General features: G+C 39.4%; 1 protein-coding gene across 4 annotated transcripts; it reads right to left on the reverse strand.

The window, feature by feature from the left end:
- Nucleotides 1-479: 479 nt before the first annotated feature.
- Nucleotides 480-22053, reverse strand: LOC131461276 (6-phosphofructo-2-kinase/fructose-2,6-bisphosphatase 4-like). Of its 4 annotated transcripts, none has more exons than XM_058632409.1 (14): nucleotides 21795-22053; nucleotides 13031-13147; nucleotides 12852-12948; nucleotides 12701-12767; nucleotides 12538-12612; nucleotides 12002-12058; nucleotides 11794-11915; nucleotides 11267-11474; nucleotides 11026-11172; nucleotides 10836-10940; nucleotides 8902-9031; nucleotides 8369-8431; nucleotides 6794-6858; nucleotides 480-2460 (listed from the first exon to the last, which is right to left on the reverse strand). In XM_058632409.1, the coding sequence occupies exons 1-14, from the start codon at nucleotides 21850-21852 to the stop codon at nucleotides 2401-2403; spliced, it is 1371 nt and encodes a 456-aa protein (XP_058488392.1). In that variant the 5' UTR covers nucleotides 21853-22053; the 3' UTR covers nucleotides 480-2400. The 4 variants fall into 4 exon arrangements, with proteins under 4 accessions (XP_058488392.1, XP_058488390.1, XP_058488391.1 ...); XM_058632407.1 differs by lacking the exon at nucleotides 21795-22053 and adding an exon at nucleotides 16035-16301; XM_058632408.1 differs by lacking the exon at nucleotides 480-2460 and adding an exon at nucleotides 4855-6484.

Raw genomic sequence — 22053 nt, forward strand, 5'->3', positions numbered from 1 at the left:
CATTTTTAAGAAATCCGCAACAAAATTGATCTAGACAAAATTAAGTTGTTTTTTTTCCAGGATCAGACACTATACGTGTATTAGATAACAGATTTATTTTTAATTATTTAAATGTAACCGTAACTGTAAGTATTTTGTAAAGGTAAAGTTTCATAGAGATCCAGAAAGTCTTGTGGATCCAGTGGTTCAAAATATAAAACACAGGTGACAAAGTTTTAGAAATGGTGTGGCTAATTTAAGTACACTACTAAAAAAAGATGGATAGATAGATAGATGGATGCAAAAATGTTACATATTATATCTTTAAACTCACAATATCAGAGACTGGTAAAGCACATGACGTCAGTAAGAGGAGATCAAAGGGGGAATTTTGTTTGGGGGGGGGGGGGGCGGTTTGACTATTTATGTGGAAATTGTAAGGATTAATGATAACAACTGATAAGATGGAGTAACAAAGGGCAGAAAATGAGGATGATGGGTGGTGTATAAAAATAACACATCTTTATTTGATTGGTGATATGACGCTGATTTTTGAAATCCTGATGCACATACACATGGTCAGCTTAGTGAGGCTGATGTTACACGTCTCTGTGCGCAATCATTTACATATAACACTTAACTTATTTAAGAAAATTTACTAAAATGACCCCAGTCTCTCCCTTCATTCATTAATTCACCAGCGTTAATAAAAACTTCTCTTCGCAGTGTTGTTTTCTGAGTAGATCTGTACACAAATTGCACATTTTCACTGACAACGACTATAGAGACATGTCTAAGGCGTAGTTACATAACGGGAGCACATGTGAATAATACTTAAAAATACTGTATACTGAAGCAACTTTCAGTGGTTATTATACTGCAGCGCAATAAATACACACATATGAGACATGCATCTGCTGTGGCTAACCACTCGCCCTCTGTGCAAAACAACTCAGGTTTGGTACCAAAAGTAGTACTAAATATATATATTATTTTTGTAGAACAAACCAGAAACTTCCCTGACAAAGAACCACACACCAAACAACAGCAATGGCAAAATGAATAATAGATTACTGAAGGGTAACTACATATAAATAAATGTTCACAGGCACAGAACTTGTAATGGTACCAACTAGGGCTGCAACTAATAATTACTATTATATGGAGCAAAGAAAACAGAAAATACTCACATTTAAGAAGCTGAAAACTATTGGAAAAAAAACCCACTCAAACTGATTAATCAATTATCAAAGCTGATCATAGCTGATGATTCATTTAGTAACAGGTTAATAACCGATTAACTGTTGCAGCCCTGGTACCAACCGAATTATGTCAGTATCTTTTTGTATTAATCAATCTTGGCCAAATTCCAGTATCTTTCGTGCATACATTCAAATTGAGAAGTTTTGACTTATTTTTAACATGTTAAACTACATAAATGTACCACAAAGTGCTGGATTTAAGGTACCTGTTAGAATTCAATGGGGTCAAACTTTGTAATAATTGTTGAGTACACTATACTAGCTTGAAAACTGTATAAAAATAATTTAACCTATTCAAATTGTATTTAATAGAAATATGTAAAAACTACGACGCAAGCTTTATTTATTTGTTGTCGCCGCTGTCATGTTTTTGTAAAAAATCAGCCAACACTCTTTTTTTGGTTCACCAGTGAGAATTCACCACTTCCTTTGTATCGTTATATTAATTTGGCTATTAAAAATGATTCTAAATAAATAAATATCATATCAAACACTGTAGTGTACACTACACAACCCTACGAGGATCACAACACATAAACACAAAACACAGATTTTACTCTTAGGCTCCTTTAAAGCTCCAATGTGTAACATTTAGAGACTTAATAAACTTGTAATAAACATGTTTTCAATAAAAAATTGTCTTGTTTTTGTAGCTTTAGAATAAGCCTTTGGAAAAAATTTACTTGTTTTTACAGAGTTTGCCATTTTGGGTCACCATGCTTCTACAGTTGCCTGAAAAGACAAAGCAGCTGTGGAGTGTGGCGTTTTGTGTTTTTGAAGCAGACGCTTGCTGTGCAAAACTAAGAATAACGACATCCTTTTTAGTACGTGGAGGCCACCGTAGCTCCCTGACACACTCGGGAAAGGGAGGGTGAGTGAGTTCTCTGTCTGTGTGCAGCCTCACCATTAAATGTCACTATTTCTTACACACTGGACCTTTAAATTCCTCATGAAAAAGAAGACGGACATAAGGCAGGAAGTGCGGTGAAGGTGTTTAAGCACGAGGAGGAAGAAGAAGAACATCAACCAGACAATCACCACTGTGAGCAGGCTGTGACTATTGGACAGGGGAGAAAGAAATAAACCACAAGGGGGCAGTGTGTGTCCAACTTTGTCTGCAGTGGACTCCTCCAGCAGCAGCAGCAGCAGCAGCAGCCTGTCAGAGGTGAGGAGGGACTGTCTGCAGCGCGTCTTCTGTCGTACGATGAATGTTCACGTTCTGGAGAAAAGAAGACAACAGTGTCAAATCATACACACACATACATATAAATATGTATGCAAACTTGTTTTTATGTCTTAGTGAGGACACATCATTGACAAAATGAATTCCATAGTCCCTTTCCCTGATCCTAACCTAAACCCTTTCTAACAATAAAACCAGGTCTTAAACCCAGAAAAAGCTCTTTAAAGTTGTTGGGCCCAGACAAAATGTCCCCACAAGGTCAAAATGTCCCCATAAGGATAGGTTTGCACATGTTTTGGACCTCACACACACACACACACATAAAATGTGTGTCAAATATAGCAAATGCTCAACACACACTGTGTCACATGTCCTTATTTCTACGACCACTTTCCACACATTGATTTTTCCCACCTACATTGTGACCACCGTCGATTATCCTCGGCTATTGTTCCGCTTCGATACGACTAGGCGTCTTTCATATTCGCTGACACATGCTAATAAACTACCATTCCCCATATCTGTATATGATAAGAGTCTGTGGCAGTAAATGTAGTAAAACATCAGGTCCAGTGTGCAACATTTGCAAGGGTTTATTAGTCTAAATTGTTTGTATCAGTGTATAACCACTCGGGCTGGGAATGGCCAGAGACACCACGATACAATATTATCATGATGAATAAGTCGCAATCGGATATTATCACCATATTTAAGTCACAATATATTTTCACGATATTTAAGTTATGATACGATACCACGACCTCTAAGTCACGATCAGTATCGCGAGTATTTGCGAAATCAAACATTGGACTGAAACATCAGTGGATTTTTTGATGCTAATCCACAGAAAGTTTAATGTTTATTTCTAATATCAGTTAATAGATAAAATGCTATAAAAATCAGTACTTGATGTCTCCAAAGCAATATAAAATAGCCACAGAAAATATCGCAATATTTCACTGAATCTCAGACAGTTTCTGAGGTTCACATGAACCCATTACTTTACGAAGGCCGCCATCTTGTGCAACTGTGTTTCTACAGCAGCGAGTGTGTGCTGTAGGATCAGGAAGAGGAAGCTTACAACACAAATGCTACACACAGGCCACCGTAGTTTCCTGATGCATGAAGTGAGTGGAGGAATCCACTGATAACAATCTACAGTCTCACTGATTTGATTCTTGTGCTAGTGTTGCTTACATTTACCACAGAGATCCTGTTTATTTACAAAAAGATGATTTTATGCTTTTTGAAATGGCAGAAGTGTTGAAATGTTGTCATCATGCTTAGAAAAGTGTGTGTGAGAGAAACAGTGTTTTGTTCAGGCTGATGAATGCCAGTACTTTCTTTCACCCATTCAGTGGAGTCGTTGCATGTGAATGAAAGGGTGAAAACAGTGAGGACTCTGTACACTTACACAGAAATGATGGGAAGGAAATGACGAGTCTCGTTTACTCCCCACGAGTGAGTCACATCGGTCTAGACTTCATTTTGCCAGTGATTCTCAAACTTCTTAAACCAAGTACCACCTGAGAAAATACTCAGCTCTCAAACTAACACCGTTACCACCAACCTTAAAATACAGCGGTGTAAACAGAACGAGCAATGTCAGTTACAGACTCTTCACAGGAGGCAGATTTATTCCCAGTAACCTCATCATCCTCCTCTTCCTCACATATACTTCACACACACTGGTATAATGACATTAGATTAAGATGACGCGAGAGATAAGGTGACTCTAATTACCAGTGGTGGATGTACACAAACCACATACTTGAGTAAAGTTGGGTTACTAAAATAATACTCCAGTAAAGGTGAAAGTACCCCATTTAAACGTCAACAAGAGTCAAAAGTACATAAGTACTTGGCTTCAAATGTAAAATTTGATATAATATGGTTCCAAAGTCCCACTATGTCCTTCATACCAACACTCATACTGCTCAGTTAAGTCATTTAGGGGGAAAAAAGACTAAGAACACTCTTTAAATAGAATGTTGTTCATTTGCCCGACACTGAAATCTGTTGAAATCATAAGCACAAAACACTAGAACACAGAAACCACATGGTTAAGAATGAACAGGACGGCAAATTCTTGAAAGAGGATATTGTTTGCTTAAAAATGAACAACTTGTTCAAATAGTTTGCTCAAATATGGCCATGGATGTTCTATTTCAGTGTCTGGCCTGGTGTTTATGTAGTGGAGTCAAAAGTAAGGGATTTCACCTCAAAATGTAGTAGAGTCAAAGTATAAAGTCTCACCAATTAATGATACTCAAGTGAAGTACACATATGCTCAAAAGTTACTCAAGCTCAAGGAAGCTCACGTACCACTAGTGGCTCACGTACCAGTTTGAGATCCAAGAAATGAAAGAGCTTTAAAGACAAACTACGTAAAATGAGGCACGAGAAAAGTGTGGAAGGGGGGAACCGTGAAATGTTTGAGTGGAGTTTATTTAGAAACATTAAACAGGAAAAAATAGCGTTTTGAATCTGTTCATTGACGTGAAACGTCCTCCAAGAAGCCTTTACATTGTTGAACAAACAAAACAAAGAAAAGGTGTGTTCCTATGTCCACAGCCATCATTACACAACCTACAAAGAAACTGTAATAGAGAAAATGTCCTAAGGAAAAAAAAACAAAACCCCAGAGTGGTTTAGTGTGTACAACTCTGCTTTTGTGCAAAATGTGTAAAACTAAGGCTACAGTCAAGTGTAGGTTTTCATTTTAAAAACAGCATTTTCAAATGAAAACTAATCTGCATCCATGCGTTATCAGAAGTAATCTGTGTCCACACATGAACGTATGTATATCGGTTATTAATCCTATAATTGTCCAATGGCTCATGTCACAGGCGTGACTGACTTGTGCAGTACGGACTCTGTTTGGATGAGAGATTCAAGAGCTATTGTAATATTGTAATGCTACATATATGTTGCTAAAAGAGCCGCTGCCGCTCTCCCACACACAAACATGTTTTTATATCTTCGTGAGGACATAATGGTTTTTACGGTTCTCACAAAGAACAAAAAACAAGTACACACACACAACTCTTCAAACAATGAAACATTCACTACATCATTAGTCATGTGATCATTCACAGTATGCAGGAAGCTGATTCTCTCCACTGCAGTTCGGACAAATACTGCTAAACCAGACATCGCTGTCTCTCATCGCTACGTCTCGCGGAGCGTTGACGGAAGGAGAAAAACCTCTCCATTTGAAAGCCTGCTGTGCTTTATATTGTCCATTTTCCACTAAATGGGAACATCATTTACAACATTTCAAACATGTTCTATTGAAGAAGAGCTGAAACTAGAGATAGAGACCATTAAACTCCTAAGAAAAATATTTTTGTTGTTATACATCTATATTTTATTGTGGTTTTATGTTGTATAAAGGAAGTGAAAATTGGGTCAATATTCAATCAAATGAAGTTCCTTTTCCAACCTCACGTGGCTACTGAAAATAATGGTGCTTTCTGGTTGACTTTGCTGCGCAAACTATGGGCTGGACAGTGTGGACAGCAGGCGTATCCAGAGCAAAATATCACAGATTTTAAAATAAAAATGTAGTGGTGGAAGTTGTGGCCTCATGTTCTGTGACTTCTAACAGAAATAAAGAGATGAGACACTGATAATAATTAACATATAAATCAATTGTTCAAGAAAAATTAAACAGTGATGGGAGTTTTCATTCTTTCACAGTTACAACATCCCTTTAAAAAAAAAATAATTAAATAAAAATCTGATCTCCATACATCCTCCTGAAAATGAGAGAATGTGCCCGACACAAGATCTGCGTCATGGGATTCAAGATTCTTGAGTTAGAAACTGGATTCCAGTCAGTTTGCAAACATCATCACATTTTAAAATATAAGTGGAGGACAAACAGGAGACAGTTCTGCGTGTGGCAGGTTCATTGTGTGTCAGTGGGGGGGACGGGGGGGTTCAGAGTGTGAGTAATGAAAGGTAAATGAGGGTAAGGAGGGAGGGAGGTATTGCCTCATTGGTGAGCTGGCACTGTTAGCAAAGCCTCCTCTGACATCCGCGACACTTCTACGTTCTGTTTGTAAAAAGCACAAAAAATAGGGGGAGGGATCAAAAACACATGGGAGAGCACACAATCCACACAAATGAAGCCAAAGACGCCATCAACATCACAGTTTTAATACGCTTTTTTCCCCCCCTCACATGGTTGACATTTTTAACCATTTACAGCAGTGTGGTGTGTTTTCGGTCTGACGTGAGGGCTCGGGTATTGCATACTGGGCCTTTAACCCATCATTAATTGTCATTATTTATTACATATGCAACATTTTGTGTGTGTGGTGTGTCTGTGTGTGTGTGTGTGTGTGTGTGAGGTTATACCCACCTCTGGTCTTTCTCTGTGCGTGTTGACGGCCTCCACGTTTAAGCAGATGGATTCCACTTTACAGCCTGAGCCCAGACAAAGTTAAGAATATTAGTTCAGTAAACAAACGAGTGCACAGTACTGAGAAGGGATGAGCCGATATGACACATAGGGTATGTCCACACCTAACAATCTGTTTTATTCAGGGTACCCACGCCTATGGTGACACCAAATTCAAGGACGTTTTTGAGGAATGTGGAGCACAACTTTTAAGAGCTGCTTCATCCAAGTGATTGTCCTTGGGATCCTGGTCAAAGTTTTGTCTTTGTCATTTTCTTTGGTGAGACTGAAATCCTGGAATATTTATTTGCATCACGTCATTTTCTCCGTCCATAAAATATCAGAAAACGTTAAAAATGTTGATCAGTGTTTGTCAAACCTGTGTCTTGTTTTGTCCACAAACCAAAATAATTAACTTTTAATTATTTCGTTATGTGGAGCAAAGAAATTAATATATACACATTTAAGAAGCTGAAACCATCAGAAATCTTGTTTTAATAATGAAACAATCGATGATCAAAATAGTTGACGATTAATTTAATAATCGATTAATTTAATAATCGATTAATCGAGTAATTGTTTCAGCTCTAGTCCACAACACCGCTAGTGATTTCGACTCAACATAAGTCTGTAGGCCTAGTCTACATACATCAAGCAATGCAGGGCATGAAACAGTAGGTGGCGTTGTAACAAACAAGGGAGACATTTACCTAAATATCAAGTTAACTTCTTTCTTGTACACAATCCAAGCACTTTCAATGACCCATGTCTACTTAGGGCAATCTTCACAAACTTTCAAGGGCCTCCAAAACTTTTTTTTTTTTTAAATAATAAATTCAATATCTTGTATAATTTTTAACCTGGTTTGGTTTATGTTTAAGTCAAAACACAAATGCACTATAAATTGTGAAACAGAGTCATGTGATCAGTTATTGGTCAGATGCTGTATGTAGACTGCTGTTCATCTACCCAGGTGCTCTGAAAAGCTCCCTGAATTCAGCAGAGAAAACTGGGAGAAGAACCACTTAAAAAAAGTTGGAACAGAGTCAGAGGACTATCCTTCATGTCTCCAACTTGCCGAGTTTTGATTTAACCGCACTAAACCAGGCTGGTGTTAACGCACCCTCATTATCACTAGATTGGATATCGGAAAGATAGAACTGTAAAATCTGATTCAATATAAAAATCCTGTACATCACATGACTCACTGTAAACAGACTGTAAAATGTAAATAAAAGTCAGCAACAGCATTTTAACTAAGTCATGTTGTGCACTGCTTATTTCTTTTTTATGGGAGCAGAATAATTGTTACGACATTTAAAATTGTGTCTTTGAAATAGCTTAAAATGGCTGTAAGTGATAAATGCATCAATAAAAATGTGTTGTTAACATCTTCATAGTTTAAAAGGTCGCACTGATATTGGTGGTTACTCAAGGTTATGATAAGTGATATCGAGTCATCCCCAGTACTGAGCAGAGAGGAATTCATTCACTCTGTGTGTGTACAGTGTTAAAGGAGGAGGAGATCAGTCCTACCGTAAGCAACTGGCGTGAGCTTCAGCACCGTGTGCAAAGGGCACTTCAGGTACGGCAGTTCCACTGTATGGAGATAAAGGCACAGACCGAGAAATCATGAAACAATAAAATAAAATAAAATAAATAATAATTTCCTCAGTCATCATGTTTGTCTTTATTAATTTTGCTCTAAGGAGAAGAAAAGCACAGGTTTCTGCATTTTCTGCACTCAAGTGATCTCTGGTCTGCTCTGCATGGTAATCAGGTCAGTCTACCAGGAGAGAAACACTTTTCTCTAAGCACTGCTTAAGTTCCAATAAAATAATTTTTTCTCTCTCATTAAATACAAAAGTAAGGCATTACAGTCTATGTTAATGTGGTTGAATGCAAAAAGTATGAGATTACCACAAAACTGGTGCATTGTACAGGACATAACACTTTTCTCCACCCTGCTCTCTCTCTACATGAAACTCAACAATCGATCACATTTTTCAGTGGTTCCCGTCTTCTACAGCTCTTTGAACCCCTGCATTATCTTCAGTAAAAGGTCTTACCTGCCGTCTTGTCCAGGAAATAAGCCAGTAAGCAACGCATGACGGCCTGGTGACAGACGACCAGCACGTTCTCCTGCCTCTCCAGCTCCATGATGACTGGCTCCAACCGCTGCACCAAGTCCTCATAGGACTGAGGGAGGAAAAGACCACAGAGAGGACAATTCAGACAAATGGTAAGCAGGGGACTTACATACATACTGTAGGTATGGTATGATATTAGGAGTCCTTGTCACGTTTATACTGACCATCATAACTGCAAATCTCAAGAGTTAAATAGCTGATTTTACAATCATAAATGGGAGGGGCATTCTGTCCACACTCTAACCTCATTTGGTTCGCATCAGTGGACATTTTTCAAAACATGTCTGTTTTGTTCTGTAAAGTCGTATTCACAGCCAATAGTCCGCTAGACTCTGTACATTTGGATGTTGCAACATTCAGCCGAAACGAGTTTGCTTTCACACTGCATTTTAGTTAAATGAACCGAACCTTTTAAATAACGTATTCCCATCCTCGCCTGAGGTGCCGCTGCATCAAGAATTACTGAAGGAGAAGACAAGACAACAACAGCAACAACTGGGTTATCTGTTGGCGTTGTAGTCCACTTCCTGCATTTGGACCTATGTTTTAGGTGGAACAGAGTTCGCTTTTCCGGTGTGGATCAGAGTTCAGTTGCGCATTCACACCTCCCCAAACAAACCGCACTTTCCAAGCAAACAAACTTTATTTTCTAACATTTTATGGATCAAAAAACTAATTGATTTTTCACATGACATATTTAAATGATTTTTGGATGAACAAACTTAAAATAACATTAAATAACTGAAGTTCCAGGGTGTGGCTTTTCTTCACACACACACACACGTCTGTCTTAATAATCACTGGTGGACACACTGACATTTTAGTCATTTAGGAAAAATCCATAGTCTGTCTAGACTGTTACTGCTACAACAAGATTCCCTGAAGCACTAACAGCAGCACTGCTTGTCTGAGCAGACAACTAATGTCCACATCCATCTTCCAGTGTGAGATTAATGGAGCAGTAATGTGATGGACTTACAGTAGCAGGCATTCAGGCCCACAGTAAACTGACTGACCCCCCCCCCCCCACACACACCCACACAATCTGTTTACTGCCAAATGTCTGACACTGCATTAGATGCATGTTAGTGGCCGGCAGCCATCTGGATACACTTTAATAGACTTTTGTGCGAGTATAATTTACAGTAGGGATGTGACTTGATATACATGAAACTGTCACACATAAAAGCACAGACAATAATTCATGTACAATTCCACATACAATAATGTCATGTTATGTTGCTTTGCTGTTAAAATAGAGGACATTTGCTTAACTGTCCTCTGATCGGACAATCACAACACCAAAGTATCTGGAAATCTGCAAGTCTCAGCTATTCTACACCTGAAATGCTAAGGAAAGGACCAATTTTGCTGACTCACCAATTAGCTTAGCTGTTAGCATCACAGACAGGTGTTCAACCTCTAATGACCAATAGTTTGAGTAAAAATGATCAATGTCAGATTTGTGTATGTTGGTGAGGGAGAATCTGAAGATCTCTGAAGGAAAAGCGAGTCCTGTAATATTTGTTTGAACTCGACGAGCCATGGACAAGGAAAATGTTACACACAGAGTACATTGGCATATGTCTCATATGTCTCGTTTGTCTACAAACCACTAATACTCATTTTAATGATTTGTCATATGGAGCACAGAAACCAGAAAATATTCACATGTGAGAAGGTGAATAATCAAAATACTATTTTATAGCACTTTTATAAGCAAAAACCCACAGTTAAACATGGCAGCAGTTCTGCACCAAACCAGCAAAGCCACAATTATGTTCTGCTCACGCATCCAAGTGTGACCCAGGCGAATAAAACAAACAAAATAACACTAATATTTCGCTGCTCACCTCTCCTTTTGGGTAGCGATAGCGGTATTTGTCCTGGTCCCTCATGGCAAACTCCAGAGAATAGCTCTCCTGGATCTCCTCGTACATCATCTCCTCACACACTCCCTGAAACAACATCACACAGACTTACTCTAACTCCATGAACCCAGTGCTTATGTCGGCGTTGAGCAGACAAGGACGTGGTACTTACTGCATCAATCTCATTCAGGACTTTCCACTGTTCGTAGGGAACACCGAGAGCTTCTGCTGTCTGGATAGTTCTCTTCATCTGACTGGTCCACACCTTCAGGTCACTGATGTCCTGCTTCTGAATGAACTGGGTCAGCTTCTTTGCAAACTGGAAGGGGGAGGAAAAAAAAAAAAATTAAACAAAAAACAAAAAAACAGCCCCGAGGACGTACAGTGTCTTTTGGTGAAAAAGTCCTTTGTACCTCTTTGCCTCTGGGAGTGAGGCCCGAGTCTCCTCCAATGCGTCCCTTGACATTGAGCTCGCTCTCGCCATGGCGACACAAGTAAATGGAGCGTGGCGTGATGTGGATGTTCATGAGGTAGTAGACAATTCGGCTCTGGATGTGGTCCAACACCCGGTTCACCAGAAAGCGCTGACCCACATCCATGATTTTGATGTAGGAGAGGTCCCTGAGAGCAGAGACAGATTTGAGACGCCTCCATGTAACTCGTTCAAAAATACATTGTCCACCAGAATAGCTTGAAAAACTTCATGTCGCATGATATGTTAATATATATATAGATATATATTAATATATTTATATAATATCCAATATATTTAATATCTCTGAAAAACATCCCACAAAACAGACTGAGACTTTGAAGAGAACCAAAGAACGATGATGTTAATTACATTTTCCATTTGATAGAAACAATTTTCTGCCTCTTTGTCTTTATAAAAAAAAAATCATTTTTAGCTCATACGGTTCTGCTTCAGCTTCAATCTCACCTGTCCAGAACCTCATCCAGGGTCTCGTAGGAGTTTTCATAGCACTGGATCCTCATCATGAAATCTTTCACTGCCTCCTCTGTGTTGCAGTTGGTGTAGTCTGGGCTTTCCAGCTTGACTTGCTGAAAACAGAGAAAGGGCAGAGGAGTAAATTTCATTTCTCCAACAATAAAAATAAAAAATAAGGACAAGAAATACAGTCACTCACCACAATGTTCTCCTGTATGACGTCTGGGTCTTCACACACCGACTCCACAAAGAACACCTGAGAGACGACGAATGAAGAGAACATTGATTTGTTTTTCATGCCATTTACCTTTTTCGGTCTTGTATCATCAAATCAGCTTCAACTTAACTTTTCCTATTATCTTTTCCCTGTAGGATGTAGGAAAGTGAATGTTCTCCGTTTGTTTGACATAACATAGTCTTACCCACTTCCTATGGCGATCATTATTGAGTGTAAACCTCGAAAAGCTGTGACTACGTTTGAATAAACCACTAAAAATTAAATGAAAGTGGTGATTAGCCAAATTTTATTTCTCCAGGTAAGAGTGGAGAAATTCATAATCTGTCTGTAGGCAGTAAGATGAAATACATTTTTTTTACTGGAGGAACGTTGGCGTTGAGCTTAATGTGAATAGTGAGGATGCCTTACAAGTCACCGAGTTATCTGAGGTTTTATGCGGTTTATTTGCCTCATGTTGCATCTTTGGTTTGACTGTTGGTTTGTGTGCTATCTGTTACCTTAAAGCCGTTCTGCTCTGCAAACTGGATGATTGTTTCCCTTCTCTCTCTGGTGGTGTTTGTTGCATCAAAAACCTGCAAGGACAAAACAGCAGCAAGCTTTTGAACACTTATTCCAATCCACATCCATCACCTTGTAGAAAAAATAAATGTTTAAACCTACTGCAACTTGGCCTCCTTCTTCCGTGAGGTACTGCCGCACATCATTCAACGCCGCTGAAGCACATTGTCTGCAAAGATGTAAGATAATGTAACTCATGAGTGTCACATGGTTGGAGATGAATCAGTGGTGTGAGGCAACGAGGTGCTCTTACCGCCTAATACTTAAACCCTCTTCATTGTCTGGACGGAAGAACTCAAAGGACTTGTAGATTTTCACAAACTCTCTCCTGTACTGGCCAACATTGAACTCTGGAGGAAAGAAAAAGGACAGTTGAGGATAAAAGAAATTCACTTGGTTAGGGTTCTCTGCACACATTGTGAGAGGTCCTACCTCTAGTGGGCACGTCAATCCAGTTGAGATAGCGGGTCAGTTTCTTGGAGATGTAGGTCTTCCCTCTGGCAGGAAGGCCCACTGTCACAATCAGGGTGGGACAGTTGGTCATACATACTGGAACAAGAGAGACCAAAAATGGCATTAGTCATTCTGATTACACATAATGACTTCAAGCCTGACCTTGGTCAGCACCTGAGAAGATTTAATATTAACATTTTATTGCCCTTATCAGTGTGTTCATGTAATCCAGTGATATCTGCGGAGAAGTCACCACTCTTTTGGCTTTCACACCAACACGGTTACAGCACAGTTCTGGCTCCCAAACCAAAATTTCAAACCCACGGACATTTGTTAATGAACCTAAAAAGTTGGTTCCCAGCTGGAACCAAAAAATACTACACCATTAGAGGGATGTCAATGTAAGATATAGATAAGGAAGAAGGAAGAACACACCAGTGAAAATGAAGAGGAAAACATTTGATGGCATTTTGGGTTGCCACTGAATTCCAGGAGAACTAATTCCGTCCGTCACGTTGCCATGGTCATGTTTACACTACAAAAAAGCATCACTCCTTGTGACCGCAGTCTTTTCTCATATAGCAACAAACCGAGCAGGAAAAAATGTCCTCCTTTGTCTGTCATGATGCGTTTGACGGCCATTGGGTACAGCACACCCCGCCTACAAAGTAAAGGTACTGTTCTAGGTTGAAACACAAGCCTGATCAAGGGCTTTACCATTCAAAAAACATACTAAATTGAACTGTACCATGATGGAAACATGACTCAAGAGACTGAACTGGAAGTGTGCCAGTGCTTGCTGATGTGAAAGAACTATCTGAGCAATGTCCTCAGTGGAGCAGAGGTCACAGTGACACCAGCATGTGTCCAACACTTGTGAAACATCACACTTAAACTGCTCAAGACAACAGGAGACTGAGCATAAAAGCCAGTGTGTTCACAGATGACTGGGTCAGAGAGCAGGGTGGTGTTTGATGGAGGATACCTCTTTTTTTCTCTGCCCAGACTTTCAAAGTCAGGCAAGACTCCTTTCTTCCTACTATTCTGGGAACAGGCTATGAAGTCATTACTTCATTGTTGAGGTTCCACCTGGCAAGACTTGCACCGATGATACACAGCATGCATCCTTGTAAAATTATCTGTGTGAAGTGCTCTGTCCTCTGTAATGTCAAGTTGAAGCATTCACACACTGGAAAGGTCCTTTGGAGAGGTCCGTTGAAGTTTGAGAATCCTTCCTTGACTTTGAGACAGCCTTCCATATGCAGAAGAAAAACCTTTGTTTTCTGGCACAAGGCCTTAGAGCTCCTTCAACCTCTATCTCTCTGTACAGCTTGTGCTGTTTGTTAACTTTGCCAGCAAATCTAATTATGCACAGTGTCTTCTCAAGCCTGTGATTTCACTGGTCTGTTCACTGGAAACATCAGGACTCAGTGAGGAGAAGAGAAGAGACTCATGTGAATGCAAATGGGACAGGCCATCCACAACTCTCACAGTGTTTACCACTGCCTGCTACTACACTTGGCACAGGACAACAATGAGGTACAACCTCCCCAGTACCAGGCCTTTCTCCTCCCTGCCAGCAGCCTTCATGTGGATCCTTACATAACCCTGTGTGTGCAGACCAAATGTCTGTGGCTGCAAAAAGACAACTGAACTCTGAGTCTACTGACTCTGGTGCTTTTAAGGCACATGCTAAATCGGCAGTCACCACAGCTGGCACTCTCTGGTGGGTGCCAGGCACCCGCAAAGAAAAAATGTTTGGTTATGTTGGCTACCCAATCACCTGCAGACCCACCTCTTTCATTTCTGAACAAGTAATACAGAAATTATTTAACCAAATTACAACATGGATTTGTATCTTAAATGGAATCAGTGTCATGAGAAAGCTTAATTAACCCAGCTGTATTATTTGCCACGTGTTCAAGCTTTATCAAAAACGACAGGCCCACGCTGTTGTGCTGAAACAAAGCCGAAACCCAGACAGATTTCCAGCTCCATTTCCTTGGTTGTGAAATGTAAACCGATTGACCCTGATTACATTATCACCCACAGGAAAGTGAAGCAGTCATCAATGAGAGCAAGAGAGAAAAAGAGAGATGCGAGCAGGAAACATCCATGTCTACGCATCTCCCCTACTAATTTTCAGAGAATCATAAAAGTTAACATTTAGTGTTTACTTACAATATGTTCATTTTAAACAGAGTGCTCAAATGAAGAGGTCGACATACAGTATATAGATTTTTCAATGGCCAGTGCTTATATGAAACTAGTTTCACCCAGTTTTATTCTAACAAATTGCACACAAAATACCTTAAATGAGCATGTCATGAATTAACTCTTATAGTGTGTCTCTGCAATCTTCATTGTGTCTGCCAAACAGTAAACTTATAGATTTTAAATAGACATATAACATGAAATAGGTCATCAAAAACTTAACTTTGACAAATAATATTTTGGATGAGACAATATAGTTTTAAAACTTAACTTAGTTTCCAATAAAGAAATGTGTAAATTGAGTAATGACTGCCAGATTAAAAAGTAGTCAGATGTCAACTATTCAAAAGACAATTTGCACCAATGCCTCTTAACTGACAAAATTAAACTTTTAGTCTGATTTTGCTATATTGCATTTCTAAAGCTGTCCAATTTATTCCAATTTTTTTACGGGAGCACTGAGGGCACCACAAGCCCCAAAATGACTAGGACCGCACCTGCTACAGCAACGGTTTAACGTCAGTTAGCCAACAAAAACACTACGATATTAGCCGCGGATTAACGTTAATTATTCAAGTATGCGCTCGCACAAGAGACATGAGAGACATCTGCTCACAAACACACAACCCTGACATGAACATGATTCTTACTCTAGCCTTGCAGACAAGTTTTAACCCAGAAAAAAAGCCCTTTAAACTCGCGAGGAGCAGCCACAACACATACACGTGAATGCTAACAGTTGTAGCCAATAGCCACGTCGTCCACGCACCCTTTCTCTGCGCTATGTGTTTTTCTGGAAGGCCGTTCTTGTACGGCATCCAAATCTTCTTCAGCGGGTTCTGTGTCAGTTCCCGCGGGTTTGACGTCGTCTTATCCTCCATTTTGTCCGGTGGTGAGTTGGAGGTGGCCGCGTCGGGATCACGGGACCTTTTCCCGTGATGCTGCTCTGAAGGTGACCGGTGTTTCATCAGCGATGCTCTATTCCTCCTGCTACTGCTGCTGCCGAGGCGGGATGGATGAACGAAGGATGGAGGGAGGGAGGGAGACCTCACTCTAAGTGCAGAGATCACGTGACTCAGTCATGCCACCTTTGACGACCGTAATGACAGCAGTAAACCCGCAGCAGTACGCAATCTGCTCTACCACAATGCGGACTGTGCTCACACAAAAAACTAAAACTAAATACACACCAAGGTCCTGTACGGAAGAGGATGAGGACCACAAATGAATTGCTGGAAACATATGTCAGCTGAGATTGGCACAGCACCACCGCGACCCTCATGTGGAGGATAAAGCAGTAGAAAATTGATGAAAGAAGCCAGAATTCTGAGATTGAAGGCAGAATTCTGAGAAAAAAGAAAGAAGTCAGAATTCTCACTTTAATCTCAGAATTCTGAGGAAAAGAGTCACAATCGAAATTGAAATAAGTCAAAAATAAGACAAAATCTCGCTTTGGATAAAAGCGTCTGCTAAATGACAGGTAATGTAAAAAAATGTCATAATTCTGACTTTAATCTCAGACGTCAGGCAGTTTTCCAAAAAAAATTACATAATCCTCTTCCATATTCCTGTAAACAGAGAAGAGTTGTTTTTTTTCCTCAAAAAGTTGGACCAGACAAGACACTGAGTGGCCCACAGGTCATTTGAGTTTGAGACCCCGGCGTAGAAACATGTCTACGGTTAAAAATTAAAGAGTGCTTTTATGTGTACGGCTGTGACTCTAGAATCCTGAGGTTACTCAAAGTTTCTCAGTTAAAAATCAAGGTCAGGGGTCATTCCCTCTTCAGGAACACCCTGTGACTTTGTAAATTCCAGGTTCTGACTAAAAACGCGCATTAGGAAACTACATTGGTTTCACATACTACAAAACATGTAATTTGTTTAGTACGAGTCTCCTTCAAAACTTCTGGCTGGTTTGTCCATTTAGACTGCTATAGAAATGTGGTGACACAAGTCAGCGGTCTCTGTAAAGCAAGGCCCTTGCCTAAAGTTCAAGTAAAATGCTTACTTAAAAGGCTGTTCATACAAATATGTGAAGTATATTCAATGTTTGCACCACATTAGGCTTTTGCCATTATATTTGCTTTTCTGGCCTTGTAAAAAGCTAGTTTATAGTTTTATACTTGCTCACTTTTATACGTTAAAGGCTGGCATTTGTCACATTAGATTTATAGCAGTACTATGTTATTGTAAATTCATCCATATACACAGTACACAGTGAATGGAACAAGCATTTTACCAGGACCAAGGTGCAAAATAAAATACAATATACAAACTAGTGTAAACATTAACCATAAGAGTAACATAAAGTGCACACACTAACACAGTAAGTAACAATACTAAAGTCAGACATTCAACAGTGACAAAAGAATCAAAAGAAAATATACTGTCACTGCACTATTTAAATAGTAATAATTATAAATGAACACAGTGTACTAGACCCACAATCTGGCTGTAATGGATACACACAAAAAAGAGGTCACTAAAATGTAGAAAAACGAGCCCTAAAATGTACAAACTAAATAAAATAAGCATTTTTGGTAAGCTTTATTCTTATAAAACCTGTCAAATGCCAGTAATTTGCCAGTAAATCCCCTCGTGTAGCTCTATATATCGATTTTGCTTTTCACTACTGGGTGTCAGTATTTAGTAACCCAGCCACCTATAGTCTAAAATCACTATGAATTTGAATTGCTGTTTGATGTCGAACTATTACATTTGAAATAAGATAATGATACTATAATATGATAAATAAATGCACTGAAGACAACTCAACAGTGTCAAAACAATATACACACATGTCTAAAGCCTAATGATTTCTTCCTTGGAAACATAATCTACTCATCTAGTTATAATCTGAGTTATTCTGCTCCAAGACAGAGTCATTCAAAAACATACTGTCCTTATTATTTTCTCAATTAATAGATTTACTGTTTGGTGAATAAAATGTCAGAAAATGTCGATTCATGTTTCCCAAACCCCAAAATGTTGATGTTCTCAAATGTCAGTAATTATTTTAACCATAATTATTCAGTTTTGATGATTTCTTTGTTAAATTGAGAAAATATTTACATTTAAAAAGCTAAAAAAATATGAACGTGAAAAAGGCCTATTATGGAAATAGTGCCATCTACTCTAAATGAAAAAATCTCCTTGTCCAATTACAAATATGGAAACTAGTTTTGGGCAGCCCGTGGCCAAGTGGAAAGGGAACTTGACTTGTAACCAGAAGGTCGCTGGTTCAAATCCCCACCCTCGCTACTCATTGCGGCAGCCCACTGCTCCTAATTCTAGGATGGGTCAAATGCAGAGAATATCAGTCAGTCTGAGACTGAGAGTAATTTCCCTAAGGGGATTAATAAAGTATCTAAAATTAAAAATTAATAACTGATGATGTGTTTACAATTTTACTTCACTCATATACTGTCAGTGACCACTAGATGACAGCATTACTCTCTTTCTGTGTGTGTGTAGGGGTGTGTGTGTGTGTGTGTGTGCTGTAATTGACCCAGCGCTGTAAACCATTTGTATATAAAACACCTGTAGTGCAACAATGAAGCTCTGACCAGTTTTGTTTTTTTAATTTGTATTGATTATTAAGTTCCACAGAGAAATAAATGTAATGACATAAATTAAATGTATATTATAAACTTTACAAAGACAGGACTTTACGGGGAAAAGTGAAAAAGTAAATTTTCAGTGCAGACAGACATTTGTATGTGTTCAGTGAGACACACTCCTTATATCAAGCTTTAGAGTTACAGTGGTGGTGGAACAGAGTCTGTGACCTAAATACACAGGAGGTTTTCTAATTAAAAAGCTCTTTCTCTCTTTTTCTCAAAGTCCCTGATTCTCAGGTTCATCGGGTTCACAAATAAATGGCACAACCACCAACAAGATATGTATTCTTAGCTTGACATGATATGTCCTTAAAAATATACATACATATCATACATTTGTAATAATGTGTGTTTCTATTAACTGCTTTTATGTGAATATTGGGAATTAGTTCATAATTTGATGACACGTCCAACTGTGGCCACAGCCACTTAGGTAACAGATGGAGCATGTTGGTGTTTCTTTGTTGCATAATCTGTTATTATTATTGTAGCAATTCTTGCACTGATTGTGTGCACATGCATCCTGTTATTTTAGGTAATACATCTCGAACACTGTCTCACTCAGGACTGTTACGACAACATGTTCTCGTATGGTTTTGTAATGTTTTAAAGATGTGGCAGAGGTACAAACCCGATTTGTGACCATTTCTAATGAGCATTTCTTTTTTTAAAGCAAAACTGAAATTTGAAACAATAAAATTAGAAAATCGCAAAGGCTAAACTTTAATTGAAGGTTCTTGCAATTATTTAAAAAAAAAAAGTAACATACTGCACAGGTTGGAAGTTTTCAGCCTGACAGTAAATACAGAATAGATCATTTCTGACAGTGTCATGTGGTAATGTTTTGCAATGAACTTTGACTTTTCATTATAAACGAATGTCCATTACCTCTAAACCACTGGCTCCACATGACTATGTTTCTAAGGATATCAGTGTTTTGTTTTTCGGGTCTGTGGAGACACAGAGTGATGGGTTTTACATCGCGAAAGTGAGACGGCAGGGAACTTAAGGCAAAGGAGTTGCTGTATCTCTGGTTCTCTGAAACATGAGTGAACAAATGTTGAGAGAATTTTAGGCCAAGGACATAACCCTGGGTCTATGAAACATGAGTGAGGTAGTGAGATGCTGAAACAAATGCTGAGGTGTGGGGTTAATCGAGCGTTCCATTAACAGCGGAAGTTGGAAATAGGGGTAATGGCAAGTTAACAATATTCGGGTTGAGAAGTCAGAAAAAAGTGTATCCGGGGCTAGCCAATGTTACCAAGACCAGTGCAAGACCAGTGGTTCGTAAACCTTTTGTACCAAGCATCACTTGAGAAAATATTGATCTCTTGAAGTAACACCATTATCACCAATGTTCAAATACAGCGGTGTAAATAGGTCGAGCAAAGTCAGCGACAGACTTTTCACAGGAGGCAGATTTATTCACAATAAGATAATTTGCTCTCTCATCATCCTCCTCTTCCTCACATATACTTCACACACTGGTATAGTGACATTAGATTAAGATGGAACAAGAGATAAGGTGACTCTTATTAATATCATTTCATTTTTTATTTATTTATTTGTTTAAATTTTTACACACTCTGGTCAAAATTCCTCAGCTGCACTCCGATCACATACCCTGGTATACAATACAACATTATTTCTGATTACCACCAGAGGACGCTCATGTACCACTGGTGGTACACACACCACAGTTTGAGAACCATGGGTCTCTATGGTATTATACGTAGCAACATATTCACAAATAAAAAATAGACCAGTGCTTTGTGTGATTTACTGTGAAACCTATAAAACCGGAATCCGACATTACGACTTCAAATGGAACACGCCATACACCTTGAGAAGGGACGCAGTGTTTTGGCGACAGAAGTTACACACTGGGGCTTTAAATTATATCTTGCAGGAGAAAAGAATTGCAATAACATAATGTTCCCCCCGACTGATTCAACAGTTGAACGTTTTATAGTCATGTTGAATCAGCGCCAAAATGTCAGCCGCTGCATGTTTTGTCGCTGCAGCTGTTCAATTAGAACAGCCAGAAACGCAGAACTGCATCATCATCATCATCATCATCATCATTATTATGACCAGTAAATGGAATCATCAAATGGACAGAAGACACAGATCTACAGCATCTGCAGCTCATGATTCACACCAGCATGTGTTTTTATTTTAAATAAATCTCTCATGCAGCAGATCAAAATAAAAACATCTGCCTGCTCTTCGTCCTCACAGTGTCAGAGAACAGTCAAACATCCAGGTTATTAAAAACTGAACCACATAGACGTCTGTTGGTGTTATGTAGGGTAAAGGTGACAGCGCTGTAGTGATGTGTTGTTCACGAACGAGCCGGCTCTAAGAGACGATTCTTTGGAGCGAACGAGAAGAGCTCACTCCTGTCCTGGAAGAGCCAAATCTTGGTTTTATTTTGATGGACACACCATGTGGTCAATAACATAGGAGGACAGGAGTGAAATGATAATGACAATAAAATTATTATAAAACTAAAAAAAAATTATGTGTAACTTTTCACTGGTAAAAAAGGGACCATTGATGGGACCACTGGCCCCCGGAAATCTTCACATTAAGGCTTGAAAACAACTGCTACCAACACACGAACCGTTCAAAATTACTAAATTTAAGTGAGACTAAGTGAAGAGCCGTTTGGGAGCTGTATGAGCCGACTCTGCTATGGGAGCCGAACCAAAAGAGCCGAATCTTTGAAAGGAGCCGGAGTTCCCATCACCACAGCACTGACAGCACGTCGACTCTTGTTTACCTCCTCTCTCTCTCTCTCTCTCTCTCTCTCTCTCTCTCTCTCTCTCTCTCTCTGACGCACGATCCAGCCTCCGTACACACACGCAGGCACACGCACACACACACAGACACGGATCGCATCTTACCCGTTCTGTCCTGGTTCTGTGGGAGCTTGGTTCGGCTGGAGGAGCAGCCTCTCATCATGGGCGTCTGTGTGGTGGAGCGCAGAGTCTGGCGGGTGCGTACGTGCTTGCAGCTGCAGCTTCACTGATGCTCACTGACTGTGTGTGAGTGAATACACAAACACTGAGAGTAAGTGAGTGAGTGAGTGAGTGAGTGGAGATCTGAGGGTGGGAGGAAGTAAAGAAAGAAGGATGGAAGGCTTTCTCCACAACTGTTGAAGTG

Source organism: Solea solea, chromosome 6 (genome assembly GCF_958295425.1).
Source record: "Solea solea chromosome 6, fSolSol10.1, whole genome shotgun sequence".
Taxonomy (NCBI): domain Eukaryota; kingdom Metazoa; phylum Chordata; class Actinopteri; order Pleuronectiformes; family Soleidae; genus Solea; species Solea solea.

Excerpts from the sequence above, each read along its gene's own strand:
- LOC131461276 (XM_058632407.1), bottom strand. The coding sequence starts at position 16,233 with ATGAAACACCGGTCACCTTCAGAGCAGCATCACGGGAAAAGGTCCCGT. Across the intron at positions 11,916-12,001 it reads TCATACAGGAGAACATTGTG|CAAGTCAAGCTGGAAAGCCC; the intron begins GTGAGTGACTGT and ends CTCTGTTTTCAG. Across the intron at positions 11,475-11,793 it reads CTGGATGAGGTTCTGGACAG|GGACCTCTCCTACATCAAAA; the intron begins GTGAGATTGAAG and ends CTCTGCTCTCAG.